Raw genomic sequence first — 19,780 nt, 5'->3', positions numbered from 1 at the left:
CAAATTACCTTATTTGGATGTCTCAGTACATATGAAATAAAATGGGACTTTAGGACACAGTGTATACCAAACACCTACGCATACGGACCGCTACTTCCATGCTACAAGTTGCCATCCACAACATCAACGCTTGGGAGTTCTACGCACACTGGTCAAGAGGGCTTATGCTATTTCGGATTCCGATAACTTGAAACAGGAGTTGGTTCACCTTAAGGTTGTTTTCCGGCAGAATGGGTATTCTGATCACCAAATTACTCGTGCTTTTCAGTTTTGGACCTCCACGAGAACCAACGGTGTACACTTCCAAATTAGTTGCTTTTTTACCCTTCGTGGGAAGTATTTCTTCGAAAATTTGGAGAATCCTCAGAAAATATGATAATAAAAGCGTCCTTATGCCTTTGGCCAAAACTAGATCCCTTCTTGGATCGGTTAAAGATTATTTGGGACTGAGGAAGCCTGGGGTATACAAGATTCCCTGTCACTGCGGAAAGGCCTACATTGGACAGACTGTTCCTACAGTTCAAGATCGATGTGTGGAACATCAACGGCATACATGTCTGCTCCAGCCGGAAAAATCAGCCGTTGCTGAAAACTGTCTTAATGAAGGGCACAATATGTCGTATAATGAGACGCAAATTATTGCCTCGGCTTCCCGTTACTGGGATTGCATATTGAAAGAAGCAATTGAAATACGTCTGTTTGATGACATTATTAATAGAGATAAAGGTTTTCCTTTAAGTAAGACGTGTATTCCTATTTTATCACAGATGAAACAACAATGTTGTGGTTTCCGACCGGCTGCATTTTAATTTTGCGATTCCTCGCTTTGGACAGTTTTCACCGCTGGCGCTGCTGCAATTCTTCGCCTCACAGAGGGCAGCTCTTCCGTTGCTCGCGCACGCGCAACAGCCAGTACCCGCGGTATAAAGGAGCCGCCGAATCTGAGGACTCTTTCCTCTTCCTCCACACCCTCCGTCAGCACCGCGTGGATGCCTTCGTCCTAAATGAAACCTTCCTTCAACCCCGTATCTCCATCTCCACGGCTCCTTACACCCTTCACCGCACCGATAACCCGTACCCTCTGGCGTGTGGCGGAGTTGCTATAGGCCACCTCAAGCACCTCCCTGTCCGGCCCCAACCTCTCGTTAACAATCCTACCGAGCATCTCACCCTCACTCTCTTCTTCCCCACCCTTACCATCACCTATGCCACCATTTATGTCCGCCCTCGCACCCCCATCCCGTACGATTTCCTGGCCCACATTGACCGCACCTTCTCCACCTACGTGATTGCCGCCCACCTCAATATCCACGGCCGTGATCCTGCCGATTTCCAGCGGTGGCATCAGTTTCTCACCACCCTCCAGGGAGACCTGGTTCCCCTGCCTCAGCACACCCGACCCGCATCTGACACCACTCCTGATGTGGTCCTTGCCTCTCCCAACCTCGTTGGGCGCATCACCACAGATGTCCTTGACCTCACTGGCAGTGACGATGCTCCTGTTCTCCTCACTATCTCTAATGGTCGCCATCCCCGCAACGCTCCTCGCCCTGACGTTCCTCCTAAACTTGTCCGTGATTACTCCCATGCCAACTGGGATGCCTACTGGGACTCCATTCACACCCAGGTTGACGACCACGACCTTACCCTCCAATCTCTTGATGACATCTCTCGCACTGCTGCCTTCCTGCGCCAGACCTTGTCTGACGCCGTCGCCACCCATATCCCCACCAAAGCCATCCACCCTCACCGCCCCGCCCTGCCTCCACAGGCCGTCCTTCTCCTTCGAGAGTCCCGCCGCCTCTACCGCTCTTTTCTCCACACTCGTGACTGGGATACACTTACCTGCCACCGGCAGTTACAACGACACATCCGCAACATGCTTAATGCGAAGAAACGCCGTGCCTGGCGACAGACATGTACACAACTCAACACCACGCTCCCCATAAACTCTTCCAACTAATGGTCTGCTTTCCACCGCCTTACTGGGAACCGCCCAACCCCCCCAGTACCCTCTCCTCCTTAATGACCATCCCTTTCCTGACAACCTCAGTAAGGCCAACCACTTTGCCTCTTACCTCTCTGATGTTTTTTCCATCCCAGATGATCCCCACTTTCATTATTTCCACTTCCCTGATGTCATGGACCGTACAAATACCTCTGTTCTTCCCCTTGCTCCTAGCTTCCAGTACTTGGGCCACACACCACCATCTGAACTTAACACTCCCATCACTATACAGGACATCCGCCTCACACTCCACACTAAACGCAACACCGCTACCGGCCACGACTGCATTACCTACTGCCACCTCAAACACTGCCCTCCCTCCTTCCTTTCAATCCTTGCCACCCTCTACAATGTCATCCTTGCCACTGGCTTCTATCGCGACCTGTGGAAAACCTCCCGTATCCTGATGTTCTCCAAACCCAACAAGCCTCCGTCTGATGCCTCTTCCTATCGTCCTATCTGTCTCACATCAGTGTTCAGCAAGCTCTTGGAATCCATCCTTTCCCGGCGCATCCATCACCAGCTCCGCCAAAACCACCTCCTCCCAAACACCCAATGTGGCTTTCGACCTTCCTTCTCTGCTGACGACCAACTCCTCCGCCTCACTCATCTCCTCTCCCTCCAGCTTAACTCCTGTCGCTCCACCATTTTTGTCTCCCTTGACCTCGAAAAGGCCTACGACCATATCTGGCATCCCAGTCTCCTGTTTAAACTCCAAAGCTTCGCCCTTCCTATCAACTACATCCGTCTGATGGCCTCATTCCTCTCCCACTGCCCCTACTATGTTACCATCCATAATGCCAATTCCCACACCTTCTACCCCTCTGCAGGTGTGCCCCAGGGCTCTGTCCTCTCCCCTCTCCTCTACCTCCTGTACATGGCAGATACGCCCCAACCCCCCCCCTCCAGTACACCTCTTGCAATATGCTGATGACACCACATTCCTCGCCCTCGCTCCTATCCTCCAACGATCCCAACGCCTTCTCCAGAATCACCTTGACCTTTTTGCTGCATGGTGTAACCAGTGGCTCCTGAAACTCAATCCTTCAAAGACCCAGGCAATCATCATAGGTCATACCACTCGCTCCTTCTGGCTCCAGGATTTCTCACTTACTGTCTGCACCCGTCCTGTCCACCTCACCCTCACCTACCTTGGCCTCACCATTGACCGTCACCTCACCTGGATCCCTCATCTACGCTCCATCTGATCCAAAGCCAACAGCTGCCTCCGACTCCTCAAACTCCTGTCTGGCTGGACATGGGGGTTGCACCCCTCTACCATCCTCAACACCTACAAATCCTTAATCTGTCCCATCCTCTGTTATGCCAGTCCTGCCTGGATATCTGCCCCCTCCCCAAATTCTATAAGTCCCTCCAGATCTTTGAGCATCATGCACTCTGCCTCGCCTTCTGTATACACCTCCCATCCCCCACACGGATCCTCTATGATCTCCTTCCTTTCCCCCATCTGCTCCTATTCCTCGAACATATCTGCATCATCAACACCTCCCGCCACCTTGAACACCCTCACCCCCTGGTTGCTCCTCTCCTCTCCCATCCCCACCCCCTGCCACATCTTCACTGTTGTGTCCCTCTACCCTCCATCTCTACACCCTACATCTCCTTTCCCAAGGTGGCTTCCATCAACTCCCCCTCCCAGATGATGCCCTCTCACCCTCCATTTATCCCTACTATCAACTCTGATCCTCACTCACCCTCCTTTCCTCTGTCCTTTTCCTGGGCTCCCTCTCCCCCCTTCCATCCACTTTCTTCCCCACCTCCCCTTTCTTTGCCCCCTTCTCTCCCCAAGTCCTTTTACATTTCCCTCTTCTGCCTTCTCTCATTCCCTCTTGCGTCTGCCCTTCTCCCCCTTTATTAGTCCTCCCCCCTTTTTAGTTTTTTTCCTTACTCCCTCCTTGTTCTTCCCCCTCCTCCAGTTCCTCCCCCCAATCTGCTTTGGCTCGGGAGTGTCATCTTTGTGCCGCCACTTTCGTGCAGTGTTCTACATTGAGTGTTCTACATTGAGTGTTCGACAGTGAGTGTTCGACAGTGAGTGTTCGACAGTGAGTGTTCGACAGTGAGTGTTCGACAGTGAGTGTTCGACAGTGAGTGTTCGACAGTGAGTGTTCGACAGTGAGTGTTCGACTGTGAGTGTTCGACTGTGAGTGTTCGACAGTGAGTGTTCGACTGTGAGTGTTCGACTGTGAGTGTTCGACAGTGAGTGTTCGACAGTGAGTGTTCGACAGTGAGTGTTCGACTGTGAGTGTTCGACTGTGAGTGTTCGACAGTGAGTGTTCGACAGTGAGTGTTCGACAGTGAGTGTTCGACAGTGAGTGTTCGACAGTGAGTGTTCGACAGTGAGTGTTCGACAGTGAGTGTTCTCGACTGTGAGTGTTCTCGACTGTGAGTGTTCTCGACTGTGAGTGTTCTCGACTGTGAGTGTTCTCGACTGTGAGTGTTCTCGACTGTGAGTGTTCTCGACTGTGAGTGTTCTCGACTGTGAGTGTTCTCGACTGTGAGTGTTCTCGACTGTGAGTGTTCTCGACTGTGAGTGTTCTCGACTGTGAGTGTTCTCGACTGTGAGTGTTCTCGACTGTGAGTGTTCTCGACTGTGAGTGTTCTCGACTGTGAGTGTTCTCGACTGTGAGTGTTCTCGACGGTGAGTGTTCTCGACGGTGAGTGTTCTCGACGGTGAGTGTTCTCGACGGTGAGTGTTCTCGACGGTGTTGTGTTCTCGACGGTGTTGTGTTCTCGACGGTGTTGTGTTCTCGACGGTGTTGTGTTCTCGACGGTGTTGTGTTCTCGACGGTGTTGTGTTCTCGACGGTGTTGTGTTCTCGACGGTGTTGTGTTTTCGACGGTGTTGTGTTTTCGACGGTGTTGTGTTTTCGACGGTGTTGTGTTTTCGACGGTGTTGTGTTTTCGACGGTGTTGTGTTTTCGACGGTGTTGTGTTTTCGACGGTGTTGTGTTTTCGACGGTGTTGTGTTTTCGACGGTGTTGTGTTTTCGACGGTGTTGTGTTTTCGACGGTGTTGTGTTTTCGACGGTGTTGTGTTTTCGACGGTGTTGTGTTTTCGACGGTGTTGTGTTTTCGACGGTGTTGTGTTTTCGACGGTGTTGTGTTTTCGACGGTGTTGTGTTTTCGACGGTGTTGTGTTTTCGACGGTGTTGTGTTTTCGACGGTGTTGTGTTTTCGACGGTGTTGTGTTTTCGACGGTGTTGTGTTTTCGACGGTGTTGTGTTTTCGACGGTGTTGTGTTTTCGACGGTGTTGTGTTTTCTACGGTGTTGTGTTTTCGACGGTGTTGTGTTTTCGACGGTGTTGTGTTTTCGACGGTGTTGTGTTTTCGACGGTGTTGTGTTTTCGACGGTGTTGTGTTTTTTGGGATGTGTTGCGAACGGCCATCATACTGTCACTGGGTGTGCCTTTTATCTCTTGCGAACAGAAACCAGACTGTCGCCATGTTTTTTTTTACTTGTGTGTGTACTAAGTTACTTCTCTGATTCCTGTGTCTTTTATTAACGTTGCCAACCCCTTTTGCTTTCTGTTTTAATTTTCTGCATTTTTCCGCCATTTTACACTTGAGGTCACCGTTTTATTGCCTGTTTTTCTTGTTTCTTTTCTTCTTCCGTTTTTTAAAATAAAAGTCTGTAGGCTGTAGAGCAGTGTACTAAGCTGCTGCCAGCCCGCCCCCTTTGGGGGAATTGAAAATCAATAAAGGAAAAAAAAGAGGACTCTTCAGTTCCAGCGTGATTGTGCACTCAATCTCACCTGAAGATGGCTGCCAGATGGTCCATCGAAACATCGTGTAGTCGTCAGGATGATGGAAACCGGCTGCAAACCCGTGAAAATCATCAACAATACGTTATAACACACGACGTACGAGGCCGGTGGATGCAAGTGGAAAGCATCTCATCTAGTAGCTTTCCGAGAATAGCAAGCAGCACTCTCATGTAGTTCTATGTATTCCCCCTGTTTTTCTCGTTTCTCCTTTCCCAGTCTTTGAGCACCTTCCTCACTAGCTCCCTTGCCCTTCCCCACCCCCAACTTCCCCGTCTCCTGTTCCTTGGTGTGCTACCAGCTCGTCTCCCCCCCCCACTCCCCGCTTCTGACCCTTCCTGTCCCCTTCTCCCACCGAACCCCCACCTCTCCTACCACTTTCTCTCCTATCTGGCCTTCCCTCCCTTGGCAGGTTCTTCCAGTTTTAATCCAGTTCACTCTCCGTCTTCTAGTGCTCGTCATGTGTGTTACTTCAGTGCAGTGTGTTTTAAGTGTCGTCGCCTTGTGTGGCCTTTTAATACTGTAGACGCTGTTTTTTTATCGTTTTCCCTCTGCCGCCAGTGTTTCTGGACTATGTCTTCGTCGAGTGTGATTTTATTTATATGTGGACTTTATGCAAATGTCCCTCATTAAAATTCTCCTTATTTGTGTATTTTAACCAAATTTTTTGTCTTTATCATGTGATAAATTCAGCTTTCATCCCCTTATGTCTTTAATATTCTCCTCAATTACTTTATAGCCTCTTGGCTGAAGAGCAGCGAATTGTGCCCCTGCCTGCCGACACCTATCCGCATGTGGCAAGGTATGAAATTACAGCACAGGAAAAAAAAATCTATACACTCAATTTGATTCTTGTCCTCCGCAGCTATTTATATGGCAACAAGAAGATAAATTTACTTGCCTGGAAACGGAGATCTCCAATTGGTGGTTCTGCATATGGAATGCCTTCAAAACTTGTACATGGCTACGTTACTGTACGTCTGTCATCAGACCCCTCAGTGTACCTTCCTGCATTTCCACTGTCACATACTCTTGGCCCTGTAAGAAAGATGAAATAAGACAAGGAATGTGGTGCAAGTAGGTGTTACGACGACGATCTGCTGAAAGATATTTGTGAATAGAAAACTCTTGTCTTAACTTACCATTGCCTCCATTTGATTCATTCTAAATTCATTAATATTATCTTGAAACTCTTCCATTGGTCCTTGTTTGCATTAAAACAATATGAGATTCTGGGTCCGCCTTGATTTAGAACACTTTTTGTTATTCAGTTATTTACTCTGAAACTGGTTTCAGGGAGTATATCGCCATCATTAGTGTGTTTTTAATTCTGAAACTTGTGAAAATAGCATACCTATAAATGTTGTAAAACATTACTGTATGTGTACTCTTCGGTTCGAAATATTGTTTTTGTTGATAATCTCTAATAACTTATTTACTTCACGTCACAGCATGGTTTTTAAGATAGTTGCTGTTGTTTCCGGCATATTTTGTCTCTCTTTGTTGCTGTGTTTGTCAGCTTACATCATGCCATCTGCAACTGTATGATGACTGTTATTAAACAAATACAAAAACGTGAACTTACGTATGTCAGCGTTATACATTTGTAAAAGCGGTATTGTTGTGAATACAGTTTTCGTGTGTATTAGATTGTTACGTAGTTTGTCACGTACTCACATTCGTTGGACGGCTTGCAGCTGCTTTTAGACACAGAAGAATATAGCTTTCGCACCTTGTTCGTAATCCAAAACATTACACCTTCTTACTGTTCGTGTGTGTCATGAGAAATTTTCATAACCTTCTCGTAATATGCTATATATTCCTCGCGGCACACACGAACACAAAGGTGGCGTAATGTTTAGGATTGTAAGGGAGGTGCGAAAGTTATGCTTTTCTGTGTTTAAGAGCACCTGCAAGCCGTCCAACGAACGTGAGTACATGACGAACTACGAAAGAACCTAGTACACACGAAAACTGTATCCACAACAATAGCGCAATTCCAAATATATAACATTTACGTACATAAGTACACGTTTTCGTATTTCTTTACCAACAACCACTCATTCAGTTGCAGATGACGTGATGTATGCCGAGAAAAACGGCAACAAAAAGAAAGAAAGAAAGAAAATATGAGGAAACAGCGGCAGTAATTGTAAAAACCAAGCTGTCATAAAGTAAAAAAGATACTCTGAAAGCGTTCACAGAAATCAATACATGACACCAACAGTACACATGTGATAATGTTTTACTACGTATGTAAGTATCCTTTTTTTTTGCATGTTTCAGAATTAAGGAACCCACTGATGATGGCGATATTGTCACTGAAACGACGAGGGTGATGCCAAAAGTAAGGTCTCCTGTTTTTTTTATATAAGAACATAGACCTGTTTACTTCTACAGTGGTTTACATCAGTTAACAGCTTGAACCCCCCCCCCCCTGAACAATGGACCTTTCCGTTGGTGGCGAGGCTTGCGTGCTTCAGCGATACACAAGGCCGTACCATAGGTGCAACCACAACGGTGCGGTATCTGTTGAGAGGCCAGACAAACGTGTGGCTCCTGAAGAGGGGCAGCAGCCATTTCAGTAGTTGCAGGGGCAACAGTCTGGATGATTGACTGATCTGGCCTTGTAACACTAATCAAAACGGCCTTGCTGTCCTGGTACTGCTAACGGCTGCAAACAAGGGGAAACTGCAGCTGTAATTTTTCCCGAGGGCATGCAGCTTTACTGTATGGTTAAATGATGGCGTCCTGTTAGGTAAAATATTTCGGAGGTAAAAAGTCCCCCATTCGGATCTCCGGGCGGGGACTAGTCAAGAGGACGTAGTTATCAAGAGAAGGAAAACTGGCGTTCGTCGGAACGGAGCGTGGAATGCCAGATCCCTTAATCGGGCAGGTAGGTTAGAAAACTTAAAAAGGGAAATGGATAGGTTAAAGTTAGATATAGTGGGAATTAGTGAAGTTTTGGTGGCAGGAGGAACAAGACTTTTGGTCAGTTGAATACAGGGTTATAATTACAAAATCAAATAGAGGTAATGCAGGAGTAGGTTTAATAATGAATAAAAAATAGGTGTGCTGGTAAGCTACTACAAACAGCATAGTGAACGCATTATTGTGGCCATGATAGACATGAAGCCCACACCTACTGCAGTAGTACAAGTTTATATGCCAGCTAGTTCAGCAGATGATGAAGAAATTGATGAAATGTATGATGAGATAAAAGAAATTATTCAGGTAGTGAAGGGACACGAAAATTTAATAGTGATGGGTGACTGGATTTCGAGAGTAGGAAAAGGGAGAGAAGGAAACGTAGTAGGTGAATTTGGATTCGGGAAAGAAATGAAAGAGGAAGCCGTCTGGTAGAATTTTGCACAGAACATAACTTAATCATAGCTAACACTTTGTTCAAGAATCATAAAAGAAGGTAGTACACATGGTAGAATCCTGGAAATACTAGAAGTTATCAGATAGATTATATAATGGTAAGACAGAGATTTAAGAAGCAGGTTTTAAATTGTAAGACATTTCCAGGGGCAGATGTGGACTCTGACCACAATCCATTGGTTATGAACTGTAGATTAAAACTGAAGAAACTGCAAAAAGGTGGGAATTTAAGGAGATAGGACCTGGATAAACTGATTAAACCAGAGGTTGTACAGAGTTTCAGGGAGAGAATAAGGGAACAATTGTCACAAATGGGGGAAAGAAATACTGTAGAAGAAGAATGGGTAGCTCTGAGGGATGAATTAGTGAAGGCAGCAGAGGATCAAATAGGTAAGAAGACGAGGGCTAGTAGAAATCCTTGGGTACCAGAAGAAATATTGAATTTAATTGATGAAAGGAGAAAATGTAAAAATGCAGTAAATGAAGCTGGCAAAAAGGAATACAAACGTCTCAAAAATGAGATCGACAGGAAGTGCAAAATGGCTAAGCAGGGATGGCTAGAGGACAAATGTAAGGATGTAGAGGCTTATCTCACGAGGGGTAAAATAGATACTGCCTACAGGAAAATTAAAGAGGCGTTTGGAGAAAGGAGAACCACTTGTATGAACATAAAGAGCTCAGATGGAAACCCAGTTCTAAGCAAAGAAGGTAAAGCAGAAAGGTGGAAGGAGTATATAGAGGGTCTATACAAGGGCAGTGTACTTGAGGACAATATTACGGAAATGGAAGGGAATGTAGATCGAAGACGAAATGGGAGATACAATACTGCGTGAAGAGTTTGACAGAGCACTGAAAGACCTGAGTCGAAACAAGGCCCCGGGAGTAGACAACATTCCGTTAGAACTACTGACGGCCTTGAGAGAGCCAGTCCTGACAAAACTCTACCATCTGGTGAGCAAGATGTATGAGACAGGCGAAATACCCTCAGACTTCAAGAAGAATATAATAATTCCAATCCCAAAGAAAGCAGGTGCTGACAGATGTGAAAATTACCGAACAATCAGTTTAATAAGCCACAGCTGCACAATACTAATGCTAATTCTTTACAGGCGAATGGAAAAACTGGTAGAAGCTGACCTCGGGGAAGATCAGTTTGGATTCCGTAGAAATATTGGAACACGTGAGGCAATACTGACCTTACGACTTACCTTAGAAGAAAGGGAAACTTTGAGGTTCGCCGATGACATTGTAATTCTGTCAGAGACACCAAAGGACTTGGATGAGCAGTTGAACGGAATGGACAGTGTCTTGAAAGAAGGATATAAGATGAACATCAACAAAAGCAAAACGAGGATAATGGAATGTAGTCGAATTAAGTCGGGTGATGCTGAGGGAATTAGATTAGGAAGTGAGACACTTAATGTAGTAAAGGAGTTTTGCTATTTGGGGAGCAAAATAACTGATGATGGTCGAAGTAGAGAGGATATAATATGTAGACTGACAGTGGCAAGGCGTTTCTGAAGAAGAGAAATTTAACATCGAGTATAGATTTAAGTGTCAGGAATTCGTTTCTGAAAGTATTTGTATGGAGTGTAGCCATGTATGGAAGTGAAACATGGACGATAAATAATTTGGACAAGAAGAGAATAGAAGCTTTCGAAATGTGGTGCTGCAGAAGAATGCTGAAGATTAGATGGGTAGATCACATAACTAATGAGGAGGTATTGAATAGAATTGGTGAGAAGAGGAGTTTGTGGCACAACTTGACGAGAAGAAGGGACCGGTTGGTAGGACATGTTCTCAGGCATCAAGGGGTCACAAATTTAGCATTGGAGGGCAGCGTGGAGGGTAAAAATCGAAGAGGGAGACCAAGAGATGAATACACTAAGCAGATTCAGAAGGATGTAGGTTGAAGTAAGTACTGGGAGATGAAGCAGCTTGCACTGGATAGAGTAGCATTGAGAGCTGCTTCAAATCAGTGTCAGGACCGAAGACAACAACAACAACAGCTGGGACATTTAGCTTCTTCGACATAATCACAATTTCTGTCGATCCGTTTTTGTTGACACTGTGGCAGTTTTTGTATGTCCTTGTCATACCAGCTCGCCGCCATGCTGTTCAGAAAGTTATGAACCTCTTCTTTCACCTCGTCGTCGGATCTGAAATGCTAGGAACACAATTAACGCTGACGGGTACTGCGAGACTCTGAAAAATCTCAAACGGCAATTCAGAACTAGAGAAGAGGAATGTTGAGCAAAGGCGTACACTTTCTCCATGACAACGCTCGCCCACACATTGCTCGGTAAACCGTTGGCTTCCTGCAACATTTTCAGGGGAACATAATCACCCACCCACCCTATAGTCCTGACTTGGCGCACAGTGACTATAGCCTGTTCCGTAGGTTAACAGAACATTTGGCCGGAAAGCGATTCAGCTACGACGACGAGGTGAAAGAAGAGGTTCATACCTTTCTCAACAGCATGGCGGCGAGCTGGTATGACTTGGGCGTACAAAAACTGGCACTGCAGCTGGAAAAATGGATCGACAGAAATGGTAATTACGTCGAAAAATAGCTAAATGTTGTGGCTGTAAATTGATGTAAACCATTGTAGAAGTAAACAGTTCTGTGTAAATAGGAGACGATACTTTTGGGATTACCTTCGTAGTTTGGGAACATATATATATATATATATATATATATATATATATATATATATATATATACACTCCTGGAAATTGAAATAAGAACACCGTGAATTCATTGTCCCAGGAAGGGGAAACTTTATTGACACATTCCTGGGGTCAGATACATCACATGATCACACTGACAGAACCACAGGCACATAGACACAGGCAACAGAGCATGCACAATGTCGGCACTAGTACAGTGTATATCCACCTTTCGCAGCAATGCAGGCTGCTATTCTCCCATGGAGACGATCGTAGAGATGCTGGATGTAGTCCTGTGGAACGGCTTGCCATGCCATTTCCACCTGGCGCCTCAGTTGGGCCAGCGTTCGTGCTGGACGTGCAGACCGCGTGAGACGACGCTTCATCCAGTCCCAAACATGCTCAATGGGGGACAGATCCGGAGATCTTGCTGGCCAGGGTAGTTGACTTACACCTTCTAGAGCACGTTGGGTGGCACGGGATACATGCGGACGTGCATTGTCCTGTTGGAACAGCAAGTTCCCTTGCCGGTCTAGGAATGGTAGAACGATGGGTTCGATGACGGTTTGGATGTACCGTGCACTATTCAGTGTCCCCTCGACGATCACCAGTGGTGTACGGCCAGTGTAGGAGATCGCTCCCCACACCATGATGCCGGGTGTTGGCCCTGTGTGCCTCGGTCGTATGCAGTCCTGATTGTGGCGCTCACCTGCACGGCGCCAAACACGCATACGACCATCATTGGCACCAAGGCAGAAGGGACTCTCATCGCTGAAGACGACACGTCTCCATTCGTCCCTCCATTCACGCCTGTCGCGACACCACTGGAGGCGGGCTGTACGATATTGGGGCGTGAGCGGAAGACGGCCTAACGGTGTGCGGGACCGTAGCCCAGCTTCATGGAGACGGTTGCGAATGGTCCTCGCCGATACCCCAGGAGCAACAGTGTCCCTAATTTGCTGGGAAGTGGCGGTGCGGTCCCCTACGGCACTGCGTAGGATCCTACGGTCTTGGCGTGCATCCGTGCGTCGCTGCGGTCCGGTCCCAGGTCGACGGGCACGTGCACCTTCCGCCGACCACTGGCGACAACATCGATGTACTGTGGAGACCTCACGCCCCACGTGTTGAGCAATTCGGCGGTACGTCCACCCGGCCTCCCGCATGCCCACTATACGCCCTCGCTCAAAGTCCGTCAACTGCACATGCGGTTCACGTCCACGCTGTCGCGGCATGCTACCAGTGTTAAAGACTGCGATGGAGCTCCGTATGCCACGGCAAACTGGCTGACACTGACGGCGGCGGTGCACAAATGCTGCGCAGCTAGCGCCATTCGACGGCCAACACCGCGGTTCCTGGTGTGTCCGCTGTGCCGTGCGTGTGATCATTGCTTGTACAGCCCTCTCGCAGTGTCCGGTGCAAGTATGGTGGGTCTGACACACCGGTGTCAATGTGTTCTTTTTTCCATTTCCAGGAGTGTATATATAACAATTTGTGTTTTGCATCAAGGCTTATCCTATATTCCGAATTGTCTTTATAATTTTCTTTGTTGTAAAACTGATGCCTGACATAAGACAATACTCTCGCTTGCATCCATTGTGTTTGAGGTGTTTCTGCCGGCCGGGGTGGCCTAGCGGTTCTAGGCGCTACAGTCTGTAACTGCGTGACTGCTACGGTCGCAGGTTCGAATCCTGCCACGGGCATGGATGTTTGTGATGGCCTTAGGTGAGTTAGGTTTAAGTAGTTTTAAGTTCTAGGGGACTGATGACCTCAGAATTAAGTCCCATAATGCTCAGAGCCATTTGAACCATTTTTGAGGTGTTTCTCTCGCAGCAACGCAGGAGAGTATTTCTGGCGCTTGGAGGGAAACAATCTGGGAAAGTGGTACTATAAAGAGGTTCATTATGTATCAGTGTCATCATTTTTGTAGCTGCTTCAGCTCATTTTATCAGAGATACTCTAAAAAAATTAACCTGTTCGCTTACGAAATGTCATTGCGTTTGACGACGCACCCAATGCAGCATATGAAATTGTACAAAATAAAAACAAACTTATAGCATGTTATAGGACTTACTAATATGCAGACGGGCGCCAAAGAGAGATGGAGTACTGTAAGCAGGCGAACAACTGCGTTGAGCCTCATAGTGACAAAGAGTAGCCTACCTCTCTGTCCACCAAAACTGGAGGACACTGAGAGAAATATAAGCACCAGGCTGCTCTTTCCCGCAGTACAGGGAATTGTGTAAGCGGTCGATGAACACAGCTGATAAATTATCGCTTTATATTATCGTATCATTGATATTCCTTGGAAAACTACCCTGCAATCAGCTGTGTATATCTAATAACAGGTTAGCAGCTGTGGTGAGGCGATAAAGTGAGACTGAATAGAAAATTCTCTAGAGATTAACGCAGATTAAACGTTTTAGTTCTTTATTCTAATAAAATTTGGCAATTTCACTGTTTCAGGATGTTATTCAGGATACCATAGACAAGCTGTAGTGAATCTGGTCTCCAGTGAAGTGTTGGTTGGTTGGTTTAAAAGGAAGGAACCTAATAGCGAGGTCATACGTCCCGCCGGATTAGGGAAGAATGGAGAAGGAAGTTGGCCGTATCCTTTCAAAGGAATCATCCTGAGATTTGCCTGACACACGAAGACCCTAAATCAGGACAGCCGGACGCGGGTTCGAACAGTCGTCCTCCCGAATGCGAGTCATGTGTGCTAACCACTACATCACCCCGCTCGGTCAGGGGATTTGATAGGACTGCTATTATTTTCTATGTGCATTAAACGATCTGACGAACAGGTTGGTCAACAATCGGTTGTTTCCTGATCGTGCAGCGATATGCCGGAAGATGTAGATGACTCACTGTAGGATGGTAAAAGACGGCATATAAAAAAATTATTGTTGGTGTAGTTACGGCAGCTGTTTCTAAATGTAGAAATGTAAATATCTGGACGTAATGTTTCAAAGCGATGTGAAATGGAACGAGCATGTGACGATTGTGGTAGGGAAGGTGAATGGACGACTTTTGGTTATTGAAAGAAGTTTGGGAAAGTGTGGTTCATCTATAAATCAGACCGCATATAGGATGACAATGCTCTCGAGTGCTGCAAGAGTGTTTGAGGTCCATACCAGGTCGGATTAAAGTAAGAGGCGGACTGCTGGAATTGGTACCGGTAGATTCGAACAACAGAAAGTCTAGCGAAGATGCCTCGCAAATTCAAATTGGGATCCCTAGAGGGAAAGCGAATTTCTTTTCGATGAACACTAATGAGAAAATTCAGGGCACTGAGATCTGAAGCCGACTGCAGAACGGTCCTACTGCCGGTAACATACATCTCGCGTAGATAAGAGAAATTACGACTCATATGGACGAACATAGTCATATTCCCTTGCTCTTCTTGCGAGAGGAACACGAAAGAAACCAATAACAGCAGTAACAATAATTATTATTATATGATTTAAGTTGCTGTACCTCTGCTTTATAAGTTTTATAATGTAAAATTGGTTCCCTACATCGTATATTACCATTGATGTGGAACCGGTGGGCGGTGAGAAAATTTTACTGCCGACAGGGATACAATAGTGACCGGTAGGTAAAAATGGTGACTACCTCTGCGTTAACGTACGAGACATTCATTCAAACTGATATAAACTGCGTCCTGATATCCTAATTAAGACAGTGGTGACAGTCCTGAAAACAAATATACAGATCTAACAACAATAAGTGTCTTATTCGTCCTTTCCGACCTTTTTAGACACGCTACAGAGATTGTCAGTTATTCCATTGACATATGGCTCTGTACTAGATGGGTGTATCAAAACATGTGTCAAAGGGCGGCAGAACGGAGCTAAAATGCCCCGGGTAACATTATGTGGTTATGTAATTCAGTTGTTCGATCAGGTAGGCAGATTATCTCCTCTCTAGAATATTTTCAGTCTGCAGCGGAGTGAGCACGGATATGAAACTTCCTGTCAGATTAAATCTGTGAGCCAGACAGTGAGTCGAACTGCGGACTTCTGCCTTTCGCAGGCAAGTGCTCTACCAACTGAGCTACCCAAGCACGACTCACGGCGCCTCCCCACAGGTTCAATGCTGTCAGTACCTCGTCTCCTACCTTCCAAAGATCTGCAAGTTTCGCAGAGGAGCCTCTGAGAAGTTTGGAAGGTAGGAGACGAGGAATTGGCAGGATTGAAGCTGTGAGGACAGGTAATGAGTCGTGCTTGGGTAGCTCAGTCGGCAGAGAGGCCTTGCCCGCAAAAGGCAAAGGTCCCAAGTTCGAGTCTCGGTCCGACACACAGTTTTAATCTGCCAGGATGTCACCTCCTCTCTACTTGCGTTTTGACACAATTTTACAAGCCAGGGAGGAAGATCTCACTGGGAACAAACATTGAGTGCGCTTTCCTCATTTTTACTACATTTGATATCCAGCACACTACGTGTATCCACATGTCCTCGACGAGGATGATCGCTGGACTGAGTGAAAGCGGGTTAAATTACAAACGTATGCATGTGCGTAAATCCTGGGGCACTTCATTGGTGTAAAATTTCGTCTCTCCTGGCTCTGTATTGAAGATGGTTCAAAATGGTTCTGAGCACTATGGGACTTAACATCTGAGGTCATCAGTCCCCTAGAACTTAGAACTACGTAGACCTAACTAACCTAAGGACATCACACACATCCATGCCCGAGGCAGGATTCGAACCTGCGACCGTAGCGGTCACGCGGTTCCAGACTGTAGCGCCTAGAACCGTTCGGCCACTCCGGCCGGCTATTGAAGATGGTTCCGGGCAACACTTAAGGATTCGTGTTGTGGAGTGATCAGTTCCTAATTCACGTTTTTCGCTCTCGGTGCTTGGAGGAAAGTCAGATTGTATTTCCGACAGAAATGGCGGGTCGCTGAGGCGTAGAGTCGCGGTAGAATCGCTGTGCTATCAGGGTTATGTCATTCCGTTTCTTTCCACGCTTAAAGCGTAATTTTAGGCATGTCGCTGGTCAGGATTTCGAATTAAGAAACTCCGTAACTTTAAAATAATTTGTGAGGGGCGTAATGGCTTTCTCGTGGGTGTCAATTTTGCTAAGATCTCACTAAAATGAGGTGGGGCAGAACTAGTTCTTCACCTTATGTGATTTGCTTCAGTCATCTAGTTCCTGATAATGTTCATGTTTCGTTTGTTGGGGTGCAGGAGAGCCTTTTGATAACTCAATTCTGAATCGAAAACTGGGAATATTAATTTCGGTAATTTTGTGAATGTCTGAGACTTTACGTGTGAGCGTGTGTGTGCCCATGTTGTACTCCTGAGCCATCGTACTACCTGCTGAATAACTACGAGGAATACAGTTTGTCCTTTACAGAACCACAGTGCTGGATTTTTCATACGTGTTCTATGTTCAAGTTCACGAGTGTGCTCCGTTTTGTGAGTAAATACGTTATGTTCGTTAAACTTATACCCAATGTGCAGATCAGCACGTAGTCTTGTGTCCTGTAGTCAGTAATCTCGCGCACTCAGCAAGATAAAGTTACTAGTAGAGAATTAATAAAGTTCAATACTTTATCGGTCGATCTGATAAACGTTGCGCGTTTCTCTTTGTCGTAAAAACTAGGGATAAATTTCGCTTAATGTTTCACGGACTTTTGACGAGTTAACACTCAGGCGTAGTCAGAGAATGTTAGGTAGTGTATTAGTTGAAACTTCCTGGCAGATTAAAACTGTGTGCCCGACCGAGACTCGAACTCGGGACCTTTGCCTTTCGCGGGCAAGTGCTCTACCAACTGAGCTACCGAAGCACGACTCACGCCCGGTACTCACAGCTTTACTTCTGCCAGTACCTCGTCTCCTACCTTCCAAACTTTACAGAAGCTCTCCTGCGAACCTTGCAGAACTAGCACTCCTGAAAGAAAGGATATTGCGGAGACATGGCTTAGCCACAGCCTGGGGGATGTTTCCAGAATGAGATTTTCACTCTGCAGCGGAGTGTGCACTGATATGAAACTTCCTGGCAGATTAAAACTGTGTGCCCGACCGAGACTCGAACTCGGGACCTTTGCCTTTCGCGGGCAAGTGCTCTACCAACTGAGCTACCGAAGCACGACTCACGCCCGGTACTCACAGCTTTACTTCTGCCAGTACCTCGTCTCCTACCTTCCAAACTTTACAGAAGCTCTCCTGCGAACCTTGCAGAACTAGCACTCCTGAAAGAAAGGATATTGCGGAGACATGGCTTAGCCACAGCCTGGGGGATGTTTCCAGAATGAGATTTTCACTCTGCAGCGGAGTGTGCGCTGATATGAAACTTCCTGGCAGATTAAAACTGTGTGCCCGACCGAGACTCGAACTCGGGACCTTTGCCTTTCGCGGGCAAGTGCTCTACCAACTGAGCTACCGAAGCTCGACTCACGCCCGGTACTCACAGCTTTACTTCTGCCAGTACCTCGTCTCCTACCTTCCAAACTTTACAGAAGCTCTCCTGCGAACCTTGCAGAACTAGCACTCCTGAAAGAAAGGATATTGCGGAGACATGGCTTAGCCACAGCCTGGGGGATGTTTCCAGAATGAGATTTTCACTCTGCAGCGGAGTGTGCGCTGATATGAAACTTCCTGGCAGATTAAAACTGTGTGCCCGACCGAGACTCGAACTCGGGACCTTTGCCTTTCGCGGGCAAGTGCTCTACCAACTGAGCTACCGAAGCACGACTCACGCCCGGTACTCACAGCTTTACTTCTGCCAGTACCTCGTCTCCTACCTTCCAAACTTTACAGAAGCTCTCCTGCGAACCTTGCAGAACTAGCACTCCTGAAAGGCTGTGGCTAAGCCATGTCTCCGCAATATCCTTTCTTTCAGGAGTGCTAGTTCTGCAAGGTTCGCAGGAGAGCTTCTGTAAAGTTTGGAAGGTAGGAGACGAGGTACTGGCAGAAGTAAAGCTGTGAGTACCGGGCGTGAGTCGTGCTTCGGTAGCTCAGTTGGTAGAGCACTTGCCCGCGAAAGGCAAAGGTCCCGAGTTTGAGTCTCGGTCGGGCACACAGTTTTAATCTGCCAGGAAGTTTCATATCAGCGCACACTCCGCTGCAGAGTGAAAATCTCATTCTGGAAACATCCCCCAGGCTGTGGCTAAGCCATGTCTCCGCAATATCCTTTCTTTCAGGAGTGCTAGTTCTGCAAGGTTCGCAGGAGAGCTTCTGTAAAGTTTGGAAGGTAGGAGACGAGGTACTGGCAGAAGTAAAGCTGTGAGTACCGGGCGTGAGTCGTGCTTCGGTAGCTCAGTTGGTAGAGCACTTGCCCGCGAAAGGCAAAGGTCCCGAGTTCGAGTCTCGGTCGGGCACACAGTTTTAATCTGCCAGGAAGTTTCATATCAGCGCACACTCCGCTGCAGAGTGAAAATCTCATTCTGGAGTGTATTAGTTCATCACAACGTGACGTGACAACGAAAAGTCCGTGTTACAGGTCGTAATTTCGACCCACCAAAGAACTGCTGTTCAATTTTTTTTATTTTTTATTTAGGTGGAAAAGACTTTTGTCTGGCGATGCCTGGAAGGATCTTTCAAATGCCACTGGTCTTCAGAGAGGCGTTATATGCTAGGAAATGATTTATTTATAATTTTGTCTTAGAAAATTAATGTAACTTCTGTGTCACAAAGATTATAGCGGTGGAGTCCCAGTGTCGTAAGATTAACATATTTCTGTAATTTTTAGTGTCTTTTTTGTAGAGGTAGTAATTTTAAAAGTTCTTAATACCTTGAAATGATATATGTCATGGGATACGTCCTGACATCATGTCGGACCTCCTTTTGCCCGGCGTACTTGAACACGCCGACGTGGCATGGACTCAATAAGTCGTTGGAGGTCCTCTGTAGAAATATTGGGCCATATTGCCTTTGAAGCCGTCTGCAATTGCGGCAGTGTTGCCAGTGCAGGATTTTGTGCAGGAACTTCTCTCT

The 19,780-nt window shown here is 46.6% G+C and overlaps 1 protein-coding gene across 1 annotated transcript in view; it reads right to left on the bottom strand.

Annotated features, from left to right (window-relative positions):
• Positions 1–6,987, bottom strand: part of LOC126156935 (venom carboxylesterase-6-like) — a 67,595-nt gene extending 60,608 nt beyond the window's left edge. The window contains exons 1-2 of the mRNA XM_049916342.1: positions 6,931–6,987; positions 6,690–6,752 (exon numbers count right to left, since the gene is read on the bottom strand). Of these exons, the coding sequence (XP_049772299.1) occupies positions 6,690–6,752; positions 6,931–6,987 (120 nt within the window). The remainder of the gene's footprint in view (positions 1–6,689; positions 6,753–6,930) is intronic.
• Positions 6,988–19,780: the final 12,793 nt, after the last annotated feature.

This window comes from Schistocerca cancellata, chromosome 2 (genome assembly GCF_023864275.1).
Source record: "Schistocerca cancellata isolate TAMUIC-IGC-003103 chromosome 2, iqSchCanc2.1, whole genome shotgun sequence".
Classification (NCBI taxonomy): domain Eukaryota; kingdom Metazoa; phylum Arthropoda; class Insecta; order Orthoptera; family Acrididae; genus Schistocerca; species Schistocerca cancellata.
This window is presented reverse-complemented; position numbering and strand designations above follow the sequence as displayed.